The sequence below is a fragment of the Oryx dammah genome, unplaced genomic scaffold (genome assembly GCF_014754425.2).
Source record: "Oryx dammah isolate SB20612 unplaced genomic scaffold, SCBI_Odam_1.1 HiC_scaffold_6, whole genome shotgun sequence".
Taxonomy (NCBI): domain Eukaryota; kingdom Metazoa; phylum Chordata; class Mammalia; order Artiodactyla; family Bovidae; genus Oryx; species Oryx dammah.
In genome coordinates, this window is record NW_024070190.1 from 33982117 (window position 1) to 34000443 (window position 18327).

The 18327-nt window shown below is 48.7% G+C and overlaps 1 protein-coding gene across 3 annotated transcripts in view; it reads right to left on the reverse strand.

The window, feature by feature from the left end:
- TSPAN15 (tetraspanin 15) overlaps window positions 1-18327 on the reverse strand; it is a 56225-nt gene that overhangs the window by 22552 nt on the left and 15346 nt on the right. For 2 of the 3 annotated variants that reach the window (XM_040242201.1, XM_040242202.1), the window contains exon 2: window positions 756-941. The exons of the other annotated variant lie outside the window; for it this stretch is intronic. In XM_040242201.1, the coding sequence (XP_040098135.1) occupies window positions 756-941 (186 nt within the window). The remainder of the gene's footprint in view (window positions 1-755; window positions 942-18327) is intronic. 3 annotated transcript variants of the gene reach the window in all.

An 18327-nucleotide genomic window follows, 5' to 3' on the forward strand; every position in this document is an offset into this window, starting at 1 on the left:
CAGCCTCAGGAAGGATCACTGAGACCACACTCATAGGGGCTTTTAGGGGCTTCCCGGGTGAGGGGAACAATGAGGTCAAACACACATGTGGGTGCAGAGTAAACAGATCTCCTATCCGGCACTCCCTGTGTTGAGAAGCCATCCCTCACCCCACAGTAAGGGGGCAGGGAGGCTGACACTACCCGTGACCCCAGGGCAGGCACTTGGCCAAGCAGTCCCATCAAAATCCTAGGATCTTGGCCAGAGTTACCAGGAAAGACTCCCCAGGACCCTGAGCTATAAGGACTGTTGGCCTAAGGCTGCTGGTGACCATGGCAAAGAGAACTCAAGGCCAGCACCTGGCATCCAGCTGGGAGGTGGCAAGAGAGAGAGCCCAAGGGTGTCAGCTAAACCCCTGGACCTAGGGTAGACTTGCTGGTTACATGAGCTAATGAGTCACCACCGACAACTTTTCTTGGTTTTGCTTGCTCTCATCTGAGCGTACCTTCTCCCACTTCCAACAGACAGACTAGACCAACATGGGGTTTAAGAACAGTCTTTGAATCAGCCTTTCTAAGCAGAAGTGGAGGAAGCTGAGCCCTTCTGGGCCAACATGGACAGGCTGACCCACGAAACCTTCCAGCAGAGCTGGTTTGAGGCAAGGACTGATTAACAGGGCTGCCCAAAGGCCCAGGGTGGTCTCCCAGCTCTCCCAGGGACTCCAAGGATCACACCCCCCCCCCCCACCAGCTGATGGGTGCCTGGGGCTGACTCACCGCTTGGAGGAGACACAAGTTGTCGCGGAGGGAAGCCAGGACGCCGATGAAGGACACGATGAACATGACGACCCCCAGGAGGATAAGGATGATGGCCGGAGCCAGAAAGGCGCTTTCCAGGGTTTTGTATTTCTGCCTCTCGACCTCTGCATAGATCCCCACAGACAGGACCAGGCCCCCGATCAGCTGCAGCAGGAAAACAAGGAGTGAGAGAGGAGAAGGACTGCAGTTGCTTGATTCTCCTACGAAGGACTCGAGGGAGGGTTCTGGTGCCTGCCGTTGGAGGGGGTCACCCCAGGTCACTGGATGTGAGGGAACCTGTTATGGGCTGAACTGTGTTCCCCAAATTCACAAGCTGAAGTCCTAACCCCCAGAACCTCAGAATGGGACTGTACTTGGAAACTGAGGCTTAAAAGAGGTAATGAAGTTAAAATGAGGTCTTACGACTCGGGTTGAATCCACTATGAATGTTCATAGGAGGAGATTAGGACACAGACACACCGAAAGAAGACCACGTGGAGACACACGGAGAAGACAGACATTGGCAAAGCCAAAGAGAGGGGCTCCGAGAAAACCAGCTCTGCCCACACCTTCATCTTGGACATTCAGCCTCCAGACCTGAGAGACAATAAACCTCTGTTGCTTAAGCTGCCCAGTCTGTGGTACGTTATTATGGCAGCCCCAGTAAATTAACACAGACCCTATTTGGAAATGCTGCTTTGGTGGGAAGTACTGGTGAGTCAGGGGAAATGCCACTGGCTAGAGGATCAGAGAACCTGGGCTGCAGTCTCAGCTCTGCCACTTGCTAACCCTGGGCTTTGGACAAACATTGGACCACACGAGTCTGTGTTCTCATCTGAAAAATGGGTATGAAGACTATCATTTCTGCCCTGTTCACCCAAGGGTTTTTGCAAGACTTTAGTGAGATAAGGACAGTGGAAACACTATGAACCTGAAAGCATGGGGCCCTGGGGTGTGTATTACACAGGGAGAACACCAAAGGAAATTTCAGACCTGCTCAGGGGGACGGGCAGTACACTCAGTGGGATTTATCTTCAGAATGATCATCAGGAAAACTGAAAGTTGGAGCAGGAGGGATTTTGAAGAGATTTTTAAGTCAAATTCCTCATCATCAGTTTTCCTAATGGTGGAAAGGTGACCACTGTAACTCCCCATCAGGAAAAATGAGGCAAAAAAGTTCTTGGAGGACCCCTTCCTGCTCTCAGCTGGCAAAGTCTCATACTAAATCTTCAGGGAGCCCTATCGGTGGATGTCACCCCAAACCCGCAGACATGTCTGGGACTGCATTGCCCCATCACCCTGGGATTCACAATAGTGTTCTAACTGGCCCCCTTCAGCCTGTTCTTCCTACCAGAGTTGACCAAGCAAAATCTAATCAGGACAAGCTGGTTCTCTGTGCCCTGAGAGTAAAAGCCAGAATCCTAACCACAGTCCACACAGCCTGTGGGAGCTCACTTCTCACTCCCCCCACTTCCTCACTCTGCTTTAACTGTACTGGGCCCCTCACTGCCGGCCAAACACACGGAGTGTGCCAGCTTGGGGCCTTTGCACAGGCTGTTCCCACTGCCTGGAATGCTCTTTCTCCTGATCTCCAAATGGCACTGTGGCTCCCTCCCTCACTTCCTTCTCATCTTTGCTCACTTCTCACCTGCTCAGTGAGGCCTTCGGGGTCATCTTGTTTAAACACAGAAAATTCTCTCCCTGAAACTCTCAATCTCAATTTCCTGATTTATTTTTCCTTTGCATTGACAAGTATTAAATGTACTACTTTTTTTGTTTTCTCTTTTAACTGTTTGTCTTCCCCACAAGAACATAAGTTCCATGCTAGGAGGAATTTTTCAACTGTTTAAGGCATCCCCAGCACCAGAACAGCCCTGACATTTAGGAAGCACAACAGGCATTTACAATCAATGTCTGTTGAACAGATGCAAGCCAGGCTTCCCAGTAGATCCCCGCTTGGGTTTGAGTCCAGCGCTGTCTACCCAGCATTCTGCCTGTCCAATGATTCTGGCATTCCAGGCCACACATTCCCAAGAGCAGATACACTGGACTTCTCCACAGAGCAGGAGGCAGTGTGGGAGAGGAGTCAGAAGCCATGGTGCTGTCAGTGAAGGTCTAAGTAAAGGAAATGAGGGATAATACAGACAAGATGTGGGCAAGATACGCCATGAGCACAGCCACTCTAGAGTCAACATCCTGAACACCAAGGAGGTGGTGGCTCCTCCAGTTACTCCTGGTCTACCTCCAGCTTAAAATGGCTATTATACAATGTGCCCTCAAAGAAGATCTCCTCAATGGCCTTCTAAAGAGCGCCAAGACTGTTCTGGGTAAAGGGAAGTGCCTGCTTCCCCTAAGCTCTACAAGTGGCAGGGATGCCAAAAGTCAAACAGACCAAACTTACTTACTTGGAAACATCGGGTAACAGAGGGTTACCGGGAAGCCATCTCCTCCGGTCCAGGGCTCTGCTGTATGTCACCGCTAAGTGCCATTCTCCTTAGTTTGAAAGGATAATCTGGGATTACTGATACCTACTCTCCAGGTCTAAAAGGAATGCCTTCTCAGCACACACAGGCCAAGAGGTGCTAAAGGCATTGACAAACTTGGCCGAGAACTGCTTATTAACAAGTTGGCCATGTCGGGAAAACCATGAGTGAAATGATGTCATCCAAATCACTCAGCTGGGTAAATTTTTTAATTTAAATTTAAAAAGTTAGGACACACACACACAAGGCCCTCTATAGGAAAATGAGGACCACAAGAAACAAAATCTACTTTTGATAGAAAAATATTAACCAAAGTTATTTGGTCAGTTCATGCTCCAAAACCCAGGACATGGTGAAATCATTGTTCAAGGCCAGCCTAAGCCCTGCGGGTCCTCTGAGAACAAAGGCAAGAAGTTTTAAAGAGCCAAATCCTCCCCTTCCTTATTAGTGCACTTACAAGGAATTACTCAACTCTAACCCTGAACAATGGCGACCCACTCCAGTACTCTTGCCTGGAAAATCCCGTGGATGGAGGAGCCTGGTAGGCTGCAGTTCATGGGGTCGTGAAGAGTTGGACACGACGGAGCGACTTCAGTTTCACTTTTCACTTTCCTGCATTGGAGAAGGAAATGGCAACCCACTCCAGTGTTCTTGCCTGGAGAATCCCAGGGATGGGGGAGCCTCATGGGCTGCCGTCTATGGGGTCGCACAGAGTCGGACACGACTGAAGCGACTTAGCAGCAGCAGCAACCCTGAACCAGACACAGAACCCAGAGATCCTTCAGCCCTAGAGCCAGGGTTGACGGTTAAAGAAGAACCCCACATTATCAGAGCCCAGGCAGGGCGTGCAACCAATATGCAAGGACACGGTGTGCCTCGGGCAACAGAAGTGGCGTTTTATCCTCTATCTTGGTGAAAACTGTAATTTGCATGTTGTCACTGAACCAACAAGATAACACCTTAATATTTTCAGGATTGATTCCACATACTTTTGAGACTTTTGTGTTTCAGTATTTTTGTTTGTTTGTTTAGATAAAAAAGCAACATCTAACCACCATCCTAGGCTGTCCCCCCTCCCTCCTTCCCATCTGACGCTATGCTTCTGGGTTCAGGTACCCTGCTTTAGAAACCATCCCCAAAACACCAAGCTGTTGTAGGCCTGCATTCTGAGCAGAATTGACCCCAGCCCTCTTTGTAAAGGCAGTCAGTGGCTTCTTCTATTTTTATAAGCTCTCCAGAGCCCCGGGACCCACTCCAGAACGGCCTTCCTGGCAGGAAACAAAACTTTCTTTGGTCTGATCTCCCTCCTGTTACAAAAGATCACATTTTCCTTGCGAGTCAGCCTTGCAGCATTTCCAGACCACTAAAGCCATAGAAAGCTACTGCAGCAAATGCAGACCCAAACCTCTGGGCTTCTGCACCACTGTGTACTGAGCCATTACAGGCTCATCTCTCCTGGTCCAGCCAGGGGTGCTGCCACCTCAGTCCTTCCAGAAGCCACCGGGTAGCCCCTGAGGTGGCTCTACACACAGCACAAGCAGATCTAGGTTTCTTATTCAAGGGTTCCAGGAGCAGCAGGCATGGGGAGAGGCTGACATACCCTTCCCAGGAACTTCATGATGTCCAAATGATATTTACATCTCCGAGAACATCAGTTTATGTTTCCCTGTGAGTATAAAATTAACTGTCAATGCTAGTGTGCAATCCCATCCCCTTTTCTCTGCTAATTATAGTCTCTCTTTGGGCACCCAGCCACTCAGCTCCAGCACAGGAAGCAAATGGCCCATTTGTCAAGCAGGACAGCTTCAGCTAAAATTGGCTGGGGGTGAGGGGCACACGGCCATGCCCATTTGGAGCCAGAGAAGGAAAGAACATGCTACTGGGAGTCCATGGGCCAGGCTAAGAGCCCCAGATTTTGCCACAAGCCACGTGGCATCTTCAAAAGGCTGCATGGGAGCCTGTTGCCCACTGTGAACCAGGCCTGAAGTCCCCTCTGAGCCCTGCAGCCTGGGAACTGTCTTCCTCTTCTGCAAGCTGAGGCCCAGCTTCATGCTGCTGCTGGCAAGCATGTGAGGCCTTCCAGCACCTGCACTGCTTCCTCCTTCAGGAAGCATCTGGTTCCGGCTGGCTCACCCCCAGCTGGGGCAGGTCTGCACTCAGAGGGGACCCACAAGGCCTACCTTTACCCCCAAAGGCACATGCCAGGCACCTACTGTGTCCCAGACCCTGATGGTCACAAGGGGTCACAAGACTGTACATGGGCTAAGTCTGGGGGAAGACAGGTTGAGAGTCTTGAAATGATCTCTATGGCCTGACGGATGGGATTCAGCGATCTCTGAACTGGGGATGGAGAAAAAAGCCAAACTTTACTATCATTATCCTTCAACTGAAATGTTCCTGGCACAAAAAAAGAGAAAGAACCTCAGATCTAGGGGAAGCATGCTGAATCTCTCCCATGGGGAAGACTCTAGGAATTTAAACAAAATTGAGAGGGCGAAAGGAAATTTCAGAAAATCAGGATGAGCTTCCTGGAGGAGCCAGTGTTTTCTTGAAGTCACCAATAACTGATCCACATTGGAACCACCTAAGGGGCGCTCAAAGGCTGTAAGGCTCTATATAGCCCAAACAAAGCCCTTTTGTAAAATTTGAGCTTAAAAGGATAAACTCCAAGGCCTGAAAGAGATTTTAAATAAGGTGGGGGTAGCAGGGCCCCTGCATCCATCCAGGAAGTCCTGTACCTCATACCCATCAGCCCTTTGGTCCCAGACTGATCCTGCCTGGCCCAGGGCAGAGCCCACCCTGCAGGCGTGTGCTCCTGCTCAGCACACTCTACCAGCGTCTGTCCTGCACAGATTGGGGCTGGATGGAGGTAAGATAAGACATGGGAGTTGGCATTCTGGGCCTTCATTTATTAGTTCAGAGGCTTTGGCCACATCACTTTGCCTCTCTGAGCCTCACTTTTCACTTGTAAAATAGTAATGCCCGCTGCCATGTACAGAGTGATTACGCGGCACCAACATCCTACAAAGTGCCATACCAGCATCTCCCTGACTGTCACACACCCTGGCACGTCTAAGAAACAGCTAATTGCATTTAAAGACCAGACTCAGTGAAGTTAAGTGACACAGAGCTTATAAGAGGCAGAGTCCGGATGCACAGCCAAAACTTGTCTGCCTGCCACTAAATCTACCAGACGGGCCTTTCACTTTGATCTGGGAGAGAATGGGTCCGAAATGTCTCTGCAAAATACAAAGGTGCCGGTAGCAGAGCAGTGCTCCCAACAGAATCTTCTGTGATGAAGGTAACATCCAGTGCGGTCAGTCACTAGCCATATGGAACTAGCAAGCCCTTGATGTTTCAAGGGCTTTTGGCTTGTGTGCCTGGAAAGCTGAATTTTTCATTTTGTTGTTATTGTTTAGTTGCTAAGTCGTGTCCAACTCTTTTGTGACTTCACGGACTGTAGCCTCCCAGGCTCCTCTGTCCATGAGATTTTTCAGGCAAGAATACTGGAGTGGATTGCCATTTCCTTCTCCAGGAGATCTTCCCAACCCCGGGACTGAACCTGTGTCTCCTGCATTGGCAGGCAGATTCTGTACCACTGAGTCAGCAGGGAAGCCCAAATTTTTCATTTTACTTCATTTAAGATAGTTTAGATGTGACAGGGGTAGCTGGTGGCCACTTGGATGCTGCCCCTTACCATTCCTGCCTTGCTCCTTTCTGATGGTAGAGACCATCCTTATCAAAGAGTCATGTGCCCTAATCATCCTACCACTGGCTAGAGGAAGTTTATATTCAATGACTTTTATCCAAGAGAAAGCAATCTCTTCTCTCACTTTCCCCAAGAAAGCTCAGCTCCTGCTGCCCCACTTCCCTTGCCACTACGAACAGCAGAACAGACCAGATCCAGAGCTCCCAACCCAAACTGATCTAGGGCTCATTCTGTCTCCCAGGAGGGTGCCAGACCCACCTCCAGAACGACAGGGCAGTATTCTAAGCTCTGGGGCCCTAGACTTGGTGCCATTGGCCTGGACCCAGCGCCAAATTCAGGCAGTCTGTGCTGGAGGAATAGGGCTCCTCTCAAGCCCAAGACAAAGCCAGCCCTGGAGGAAGCAGCAGCAGACTGCCGCTGCCAGCAAAAGAGCCGGTCCCTGGTCTTTGTCACCGATACTCTGCTGTCAACTCTGCCTTGACCCTGAACTTCTTCTTAAAACACAAAACAAAAAAAACTTGACATCCATGCAGAGAACTTGGTTAACTGCAACCCTTGGTCCATGACATTCTCTGACAATCTGCTTTTGTTTAGAATGTAACAGGCACCACTTATTAACTAGTCCTCTTGTCCCCATGGATCTGCTACAACTCTTCTGTATACACTGAGGTTCTACACATGCCTAGGTCTCTTTCTGGCTCCCAGTCTCTCCCATCAGTCAGTCTGTCTCTAAACAAACCTCCCTTCGGTAGTGACTACAGTTTTATAATACCACTGTGGCATCTGCAAGGCCACGCCCCTCCTTCCTGCCTTCTTCGGAAGAGTCCTGGATATTCTTAGACCTTGACTCTTGTGTATGTATTTCAGAATCATCTTATCAAGTTCCTTGAAAAAATCTCCTGAGGTTTGACTGGAATCGCATTGGATCTATAGATCCCTTGGGAGAAAATCAACACCTTTACCAGGCTTTCCTGCCCATAGGCCTGGTTTAATTCCTTCTTTATTTACATCCTCTTTAGTATGATCTCTCTAACAACAGTGGTCTCCACCTCCCTCAAGCTTTCCCATGGCTGTCTAGACAGATTCAGGGAGAAACTTCTGGAAGTATTTCCCAGGCTTGGCTCTCCAGCTTGGCCAGGGGTGGGAAACATGGCCTTCTCTCTAAGAAGCAAAGTGGACTTAACACCCTGTTTTGCTACCCTCCTGTCACCAACAGTTACAAACACTCATTCCTGCATGATAAATTAGGAGTCTTGGATTAACATATACACATTTGTGCATTGTGCACGTGCTAAGTTACTTCAGTCATGTCCAACTCTTTGCAGCTTTACGGATTGCAGCCCACCAGGCTCCTCTGTCCATGGGATTCTCCAGGCATTGGACAATCTGGACACTGGAGTGGGCTGCCATGCCCTCCTCCAAGGGATCTTCCTGACCCAGGAATCAAACCTGTGTCTCTCATGTCTCCTGCGTTGGCAGGAGGGTTCTTTAGCGGAAGTGTCTGTGGGAAGACTGCATATACACATTACTATACGTAAAACAGATAATCAACATGGACCCACTATAGCAAAAGGAACTCTACTCAATATTCTTAAATAACTTATAATGGAAAAGAATCTGAAAAAGAATGAATGTATGTGTATATATACATCTCACTGAATCACTTTGCTGTACACCTGAAACTAACACAAGACTGTAAATCAACTATACTCTGATATAAAATAAAAATTAAAAAGATAAAAGACCCACACACATATCTGTTCTCTATATTGTGCAGTTTTTTTGGAGGTCTGCCTTGTCACTTTCTCTCTCTAAATGATCTTCCACATTCCTATAATAATAATAAAAAAAGACTCCCACAAGCACGCAGCACATTCCAGGCTGTGAAACAGCTACGCTGGGAGGTTTGCAAGCCCCAGCTACTCAACCCAGCAGGAGCAGAGTGGAATGTCTAATCACAAACAAACAAATGAAACACTGGAGGTTAAGATCTGATGGAGCCCGAACTCTCTCTGAGAAGCGTTCAGGGGCACTCTCTCTGAGAAGCGTTCAGGGGCAGGCAGATGGAGAATGGTATAAAAAACAGCTGGGGAAAACATTCTGAAACAAGAGGCCTGGCAGTCTCTTCCTCCTGGGAAATCAGAGCAGGTCCATTGGAGCTGAGCCTGCACAGGATTTTGACCTCACACTACTGGACGCTCCACCAACACAGGGACCAGCCGCCAGACCTATCAGAGGAATGAATCTGAGAAACGCTATTGCTTTAGATGCCTATAAACCCAAAAAAGAAGCTAATGATCCCACTCCAGAGTACTCTGAGGCTTCAGGATTAAATGACTTACAGTCCTGAAAACTTGCATCAAAAAGAGAATCGAGGTGCTCAGAAAGATAGGTGTCTTATGTTATCAAGACCTGAGGCAGACCTAATTCATTATGGTGAAGAAGAGCAGATTTCCCAGGGAACCTCCATTTAAAAATAATACTAACAAGATGACTTATCTGGTTAATCTGAAAACAGAAACAGCCAAGGGGCAAAGAAGAGCCAAGAACACATCACCTCTACCCAACATACACTTCTCCCTGGTTTTTCTTTTCCCTTCCCTCTCTGGATCCCCCTCCTCTCCACCATCCACACGTCAGCACCAGGAAAGTCAGACCCCACCTCCCGGCGCTGTATTACCATGGCACCTGGGTGATTATCTCCCCGGGTCTCAGCCCAGGTGCAGTGCCTCCTGCTGGGGTACACTCAGGAGTACCTTCTGTGCCAAACCACTGCTGGACCCCATTCCTTTGTCCTCTGTCCCAGATGGCACAGGCTCCTCGCTCATAGCTGCAGGACGCTGGCAGGAGTGAGTCAGATGGCCCAAGTCTTCCCTTCACTCAGACATTTTAAAAGCAGCCACAGGCTCATGGAAGTGACAACTGGACTTTGTCCTCAACAATGGCCTCCAGTGCAGGTCCCAGAATCCACACCTGCCCACCAGGAACTGGGCCAGGCATCCCCCATTCTTCCCTGAGACAGCACAGGATTTACCCCTGGGGACCCAAAGGTCCCCCACTCCAAAGGCTTATGACTCCAAAGAGGTCAAAAGGAAAAAGGGGAAAAGAGGCAGCATTATACATTACAAAGAGCGCTGAGGGTTGGGGGAGGTGGATGAGAGGGGAGCCCTAAACGGTAATCCCAATTCTGTCCCTAATTCCCATGTGACCTTGGGCAAGTCCCTTCCCCTCTCTGGGCCTCAGTTTCCCTGCTCAAAAAGAGAGATGTTTGGCCACAAGCCCTAGGATCCCTTCATAGCTCCAGGAACCCACGGAAACCCATGCCCAGACAGCCCTCTCAAGAACCCCAGCCATCGGCAGGCCATGGTAGTCCAAAGTCTTTTCCGCTACTGAGTCCTTCTCCATGGGTCTGCCCTTGCTTTCCCACCTGGCCAGGAGATGCCACACATTCTGCGTGAGTAGGTCCTACAGGGAACAAAGATATCCTTCCCACTCCAGCCTGATCAAGGCATACGATTCCGGCACTGCCTCCCACAGCAGCCACGGAAAGGAGACCAACTGTTTTTGGAAATAACAAAAATGAAAGGGGCTAACACCCATCCTCCAAAGTTTAGCTCAAAGACTCCTCTCCTGGGAAGACTTCCTGGATCACTCCAGCTATAGAAATCTCTCTCCACTTATGATCACCTATGAAACCACCAATGGGAAGCCCTCATTGTACTGTTATTTCCAGTACTAACTATGCCCATTGAACAAATTATTCCAGCTATTTACTACCTACTGCATACAGAGCATGGTAGCAGGACTCAGCAACACACCTACCACACCGTCTTTGACTTCAACAACCTCACAGTCTGCATATATAATACAGATGCATCAGTCCCAGAAGTCCACAGGAAGCTTAGCTCAGCTCCCAGACCACGTTATCCCCACAGAAGCCATATGAAAAGTGATTAAAGCCCAAGCCAGTTCACAATGGCCTAATGAACCACAGTGCCCCTGAAACAAGATACCACGCAAAATTCCCCAGCACCCAGTAGGTGCTCAATAAATGTTACTTCTGAGTGAAGATGAAGCACTGTTGTCACCCTGACATTTCAAGACTCAAATCAGATGCCAGAAACCATGCCCCCTTTAGAGGCACTTTGGTCCAAGGATAAATCAGAAGAAAGGAAGTCCCTATTCTGAATTCCAAGGCATCACTCACTGATTCAACACATATTTTAGAAAGTGCCTAGTATGTACCAGGCACTGGACACAAAAAGGTAAGATCTAGTTTCTGCCCTCAAGAAGCTCAGTCTGGTAAGACATATCTGTATACCAACAAATGCAACAGAAATGGGGAACACTGAGGTAGAGGTAATTGAGTGTGCAGAAGAGCTAGATACGAGGAGACACTAAATCCCGGGCAATACCAGTGAGATCAAGGAAGGTGTCCTGGGAGAGGTGAGTTCGAACTGAGTTCCATTTGATGAATGTAATGGACAAGCAAGAATTTCTGAAATGGACAAGGAATTTTAGATGCCCATGAAGGTGCCACGAGGAAAGCAGGTCAGCAGAGTTAGAACCGAGAAGAGGCAGACAGGGGATGGAGGAGGCCATGGAAGAGCTCAGAAGTCAGACCACCATGGCAAAGTCTCTCAGCCTAAACCAAAAAGTTCATTCATTTGTTTGATCTTTCTTTCCTGAGAGGTTGTGAAAGCCAGTGATTCTCCAAGTTTTTGGTCTCAGGATCCATTTTTACTCTTAAAAACTTCTGAGGACCCTGGAGTTTTTGTTTTAGGGGATTATATCTATTGATTATTTACTATATAAGAAATTAAAAGACCTATTTTAAATATTTATTGCAGCCATGAAATTAAAAGACCCTTATTCCTTGGAAAGAAAGTTATGACCAACCTAGATAGCATACTCAAAAGCAGAGACATTACTTTGCCAACAAAGGTCCGTTTAGTCAAGGCTATGGTTTTTCCAGTAGTTACATATGGATGTGAGAGTTGGACTTGAAGAAAGCTGAGCACCGAAGAATTGATGCTTTGGAACTGTGGTGTTGGAGAAGACTCTTGAGAGTCCCTTGGACTGCAAGGAGATCCAACCAGTCCATTCTAAAGGAGATCAGCCCTGGGATTTCTTTGGAAGGAATGATGCTAAAGCTGAAACTCCAATACTTTGGGCACCTCATGCAAAGAGTTGAGTCATTGGAAAAGACTCTGATGCTGGGAGGGATTGGGGGCAGGAGGAGAAGGGGACGACAGAGGATGAGATGGCTGGATGGCATCACGGACTCGATGGACGTGAGTCTGAGTGAACTCCGGGAGTTGGTGATGGACAGGGAGGCCTGGCGTGCTGCGATTCATGGGGTCGCAAAGAGTCGGACATGACTGAGTGACTGAACTGAACTGAACTGAATTTAGAAATAACAATAATAGATTTACATGTTAACATAAATAGCATATTTTTTGTTAAAAATTTTCCCAAAAAATTGCGAGAGGAAGGGTGGCATGGGCTTTACATTTTTGCAAATGTAAATATCTGGCTGATGAGATGAGCTGGTAGATTCTTGAAGCTGCTCCTCACTCAGTTTGCTGCCACATCACCATCCTACGTCCTTGAAATTCCCCTGGGCAATCCTGAGAGGATGATAGCAGGAAAGCAAATAGCATCCTAGTATTACCAAGAAAACGATTTTGACTCCACAGATCCCCTGAAAAGGCTCCACCCACCAAGGATTCCTGGAGCACACTTTGGGAGCAGCTAAGAACAGGGTGCGGAGGGCTTCCCTGCTGGTCCAGTGGTTAAGACTTCACCTTCCAGTGCAGGGGATGTGGGGGTGTGGGGTGTGGGCCCGAGCCCAGGTTGAGGAGCTAAGATCCCATAAGTATCTTGGCCAAAAAAAACAAAACGTAAGACAGAAGCAATAATGTAACAAATTTAATAAAGACTTTAAAAATGCTCCACATCAAAAAAAAAAAAAGCAATGGGGTGCGGGATGGGGAGTTGGGCCCAGTTAGCAGTTAACCAACCAAACACAAACGTCTCAGCTATGGGGGAGCTCATGTCGAGTTGGGGAGAAATAAATAAATAAATAAATATATGGCATGTCTTGGTTATGAGGGCTATGAAGGCAGAAACAGGAAAGGAGGCCAGGAAGGCTGATGGAGGGGGCTGGCGTTTTCAGTACCACAGCCAGGGAGAGTGATATTGGAGTGAAGACGTGAAGGGGTAGGGGGCTCTCTACCATCCACATGGACACACAGGTGAACATCCAAGCAGCTACCAAGACCTTGGAATGTGCCCATGTGTTCAGAGAATAGCTGCTCCAGCCCGATGGTGGGAAGAACGGAGGGGAGCAGGGGAGAGGGCAGGGGTGTAGGCTGCAGAGCAGGCGGAACCTCTGAAGCTATGGAGAGGACTCTGACTTTTGCTCTGCGTGGGCGAAAGGCACTCCAAGTTTGCAGAGGAGTGATCTGATCTGACTTTGATTTTTAAATGAGTTACTCTGAAACTGCTGTGCTGAGAACTGGGGGATGGAGATACGGAATTGGAATGGTCAGGAATCTACTGCAGCAACCTAGATGCTAGGTGATGGTGGCCTGGACCAGGACAGGCATGTGCAGGTAGCAAGAAGGCAGGCTGACTGGATATAGTCTGAAGGAAAATCACTGACATCATTTAAGCAGGGAGTCCCATGCTCAGATTTGCTTTCAAAAGTTATTTGGTAGACAGAATATTCACACAGCCTCAGGTGTCACCCACAGCTTAGGCATTCGTTATCACGGGGAATGCATGCTTGCAGTGGAGAGGGCTGGGGGTCAAGGCTGGCATGGAGAGGGCTGGGGGTCAAGGCTGGCATGGAGAGCAGCTGAGTGGCCGAGCATCACGCTTCCTATACCTCCCACATATCCTGTGCAGCACTCATACGGGAAATTTATGCTGTTGTTGTTCAGTCACTAAGTCATGTCTGACTCTTTGTGACCCCAGGGCTTGCAGCACACCAGGCTTCCCTGTCCCTCACTATCTCCCGAAGTTTCCTCAAACTCAGGTCCATTGGGTCAGTGATGCCATCCAACCGTCTCATCTTCTGTTGCTCCTTTCCCCTCCTGCCCTTAATCTTTCCCAGCATCAGTGTCTTTTCCTTTGAGTCAGCTCTTCACATCAGGTGGCCAAAGTATTGGAGCTTCAGCTTCAGCATCAGTCCTTCCAAAGAATATTCAGGGTTGATTTCCTTTAGGATTGACTGGCTTGATCTCCTTGCTACCTAGGGGACTCTCAAGAGTCTTCTCCAGCACCACAGCTCAAAATGTATGGCCTGAACCTAATTACCAGGAGATCATAAATTAAATCCAGAATGCTGATATTCTACAGAACAAGGGCCTGGAGGCTTCAAAGGAATCAGAAGCAGTGAAGAGAGTCTAGGTTAGGGGAGATGAAAGAGACACATCACAGCCGAAACACGTGGACCTAGATTGGGTAAAATGTTCACTACAAAAGACATTTGGCAAACAAGGAGGGAAATCTGGATATGGACGGCATAGATGTTCTATCTAACGGTAATTTGTTTTCAGATGGACAATGGCAGCATGTGGAAAAATGCCCCTTTTGGAAAGCTGCTTGCTGGGGTATGTAAGGCTGTGGTCACAAAAGCTGCAGTCAAAAAAAAAAAGTATTGAGAGAGAAGGGTTTGGGGGAAGAAAGATAGGGAGAGAGATATTAAAAGGAAGTGAAGTCGCTCAGTCGTGTCCGACTCTTTGAGACCCCATGGACTGTAGCCTACCAGGCTCCTCCATCCGTGGGATTCTCCAGGCAAGAGTACTGGAGTGGGTTGCCATTTCCTTCTCCAGGAGATCTTCCCAATCCAGGGATCGAACCCAGGTCTCCAGGAAGACTGATATTAAAACAAGATGCTAATAATAACATAAAAGTATTCTTTGAATTCCTCCTTCAAATTTTCTATGGGTTTAAAAATTTTTTTTTCAAAGTTCATTTCCCTGTCACAGCTAATTAGGCACTATTGATTTAGTGCTTTCCTTCTTACATAAGAAGCTTCTCCCACTCCACCCCAACCAGACCCCAAGCAGCCAAGCCAAGGAACAAAGAGGCTCCAGCCCACATATCCATACCAGCTGGTTATCTGCAAACAGAGCATCTATGGGGTGTCCCTGCAGACTGTGGGCAGCTGGACCCAGGTCTCATAGCTCTTCAGAACATCGCCCCACAGCACCTGGCATAGGGCCCAGCACGTGCCACTGGTGACTGGGGTGGGGGTGAGGCGGTGGGACTCAGGGAGTCCGGTGTCTAGGCTCCAGCCACTGAGCAGTTCTCCTTCCAACAGGAAGAGGCAGGAAGAGGGCGTGCAGGCAGGGCTAGCAGATCCACATGGATATCCAGGCCCAGCAAGCCTCTCCCTCTCCACTTTCTTTGTTTTTTAAAAAATATTTATTTATTTGGCTGCACTGGGTCTTAGTTGCCGTACTTGGGATTGTCGATCTTCATTGCGTCGAGCAGGATCTTTAGGTGTGGGATTCAAACTCAGTTGCAGCATGTGGGATCAAGTTTCCTGACCAGGGATTGAACCCAGTCTCCCTGCTTTGGGAACTTGGAGTCTTAGCCACCAGATCACCAGGGAGGCCCCTCCTTCTCCACTTTCTGAATTTCCCTAAGTAAGGCCCTAGTAGTTCTTGGTGGATTAGGCAAATGTGGGCAAGTAACACATGATTATCTTCCCTGGGACTCCAGAATCTGTATCATTCAGGGCCTCAGAGATCACCCCTCGTGTTTCAGATGCACTGGGGCCGTTTTTGTTAAAATGAGATTCAATGTATTACTGGATGCTGATTATTTTTTCTAATGCACTGTGAGAAACATCTTAAGGACAACTGGCAAAGTTTTTACATGGACTTGTTTTTTTATTAGGCATGATGATGGTGTTGTGTCTATATCTAAGGACACTTTTTTTTTAAAGGAGATGCATCCTGGATATCTGGGGTGAACTGTCTGCAACTTATCCTGACATTGCCACATGTTAAAATGATTGATTCTGGCTAGTGGGCATATATCAGAGAAGGCAATGGCACCCCACTCCAGTACTCTAGCCTGGAAAGGCCCATGGACGGAGGAGCCTGGTGGGGTGCCGTCTATGGGGTTGCACAGAGTCGGACACGACTGAAGAGACTTAGCAGCAGCAGCAGTGGGCATATATGGCTTCCTTGTACCTCAGCCGGTAAAGAATCTGCCTGCAATGCAGAAGACCTGCGTTCAATCCCTGGGTCAGGAAGATCCCCTGGAGAAGGAAATGGCAACCCACTCCAGTATTCTTGCCTGGAGAATCCCACGGACAGAGGAGCCTGGTGGGCTGGTCCACGGGGCCCCAAAGAGTTGGACATGACTGAGTGACTAAGCACAGCACAGCAAAGTGGGCATATGGGTATTCACTATCATTCTTTCACCTTTTTTATGTTTAAATTTTTTTTACAATAAAAATATTGAAGCGGCAAGCAAGGTCCAAGTTCCATTTCTTCTAAGAGAGGATCTGTTCACAGTCTGAGTCTCCCTTTGGCCTGGGAGGTCTCAGTGGCCACAGCCAGGGGCTGGCTCTACGAGGGCTCAGGGCCGGCAGCTTCCTCTGGCCTGGAATTAATGCCCTCACCAGATGTTCCACTAACTGCCAACCAGGACTAAATACTGGCTGTGCTGGGAACCTGCCTATTACCCATCCAGCAAGAACACAGGAAAACAGCACCCGGGGCTGTGGGACATGCTCCTCCTATGCTTGGGGGAAAAGCCTGGAGGAAGGGACAGAGAGGGTCCCTCGTCACCTTCAATTGCATCCTTCTCTGCTTTAAGGAAGTTAGAACAGAGAAGATGCACATGGGAAACCAACAATATGAGGCCAGCCAGCGCCAGCCATGGGAGGAGGTAAAGGCCATGTGAACTGCGCTCCCTGAGGCTGCGCTGGTGGGACTGGCAGAGAGCATGTGCCAGCTGAGCCCACTTAGGGGCTGTGCGACCTCGGATAGACCACTTTCCTCTTGGAGAGTCAGCTGACACTGCTGCTAAATAGGAATGATGTGTGTGTGCGCACACGCTGTCATGTCTGACTCTTTGTGACCCCATGGACTGTAGCCCCCAGGCTCCTCTGTCCACGGGGATTCTTCAGGCAAGAATACTGGAGTGCATTGCCATGCCCTCCTCCAGGAGATCTTCCCGACCCAGGGATCAAACCCAGGTCTCCCACATTACAGGTGGATTCTTTACCGTCTGAGCCACCAGGGAAGCCCAGGAATACTGGAATGGGTAGCTTATCCAGGGGAACTTCCCCACCCAGGAATTGAACCAGGGTCTCCTGCATTGCAGGCAGATTCTTTACCAGCTGAGCTACCAGGGAAGCCGTCTTTACCACTAGAGCCACCCAAAAAGGAATGATAATACCTGCCTAATGGTCACTCAAAGGACCCAGTGAGAAGGGGAAGTTCCTTTGTAAAGTGCTGTAACACATAATGAGAATCCCCACTCTTCCGTTAAGGTTCAGCAGATACAAAGACTAGTAAGTGCCTACACCTCTCCGGGAAATGCCACAATTTTTCTTTAAATTGACTGACTTTTCTTACTAAGATACATACGGTCCTGACCTAACCTAATCTACATCTATGAAATCATAAATCTGAGGTACTAATTATTTTCTTTAATACACATTACACCTAATACACACATATTAAATTTTAAAATGCGCCCCCCCTCCACAGAAGCACCTAAAATCACTGTGGACCAGCAGCACTAAGGAGATGGTGCTGTTCCAGCCCCTTCTCTTATTTGGCAAATGGGCATCTGAGGCCCAGAGAGAAGCAGTCACTCCCACAAGGTCACCCAGCACATTAGCCCTCGGTCAGCAGCTGTGACCCAGGCCTCCAGACTCCCAGGGCCAGTGCTCTCTCCACGGCAAGCTGCCTTTTCCCATAGGGAACAAAGAGTTCTCACACCCTGGCACATCCTCTCCTAAAAGAAAAAATTTTTAAAACCTGTTTCTGAAGGACAGTGATGTTTCTGAAGGCTCCATTTCTCCCTTCCTGTAGCTCCAGAGAGCCTACAGCCTGAAGGGGACTGGCCCAGGTGCCCTGGGCCACTTCAGGGCTGCCCCTGCCCTTTCCACAGAGTGGGGCAGTCAACCCATCTCCCTGAGGAGCCCAGGGTCCTCGGCCCAGAAAGTCGGTCCCCACTCCAGTGCCCTTTCTCCTCTAGCAGCATCTTAGGGAGAATCTGACAGCCCCTGTATGCCTGCATGCACGTGCGCATGCTAAGCTGTTTTAGTCGTGTCTGACTCTGTGCGACCCTAGGGACTGTAGCCCACCAGGCTCCTCTGTCC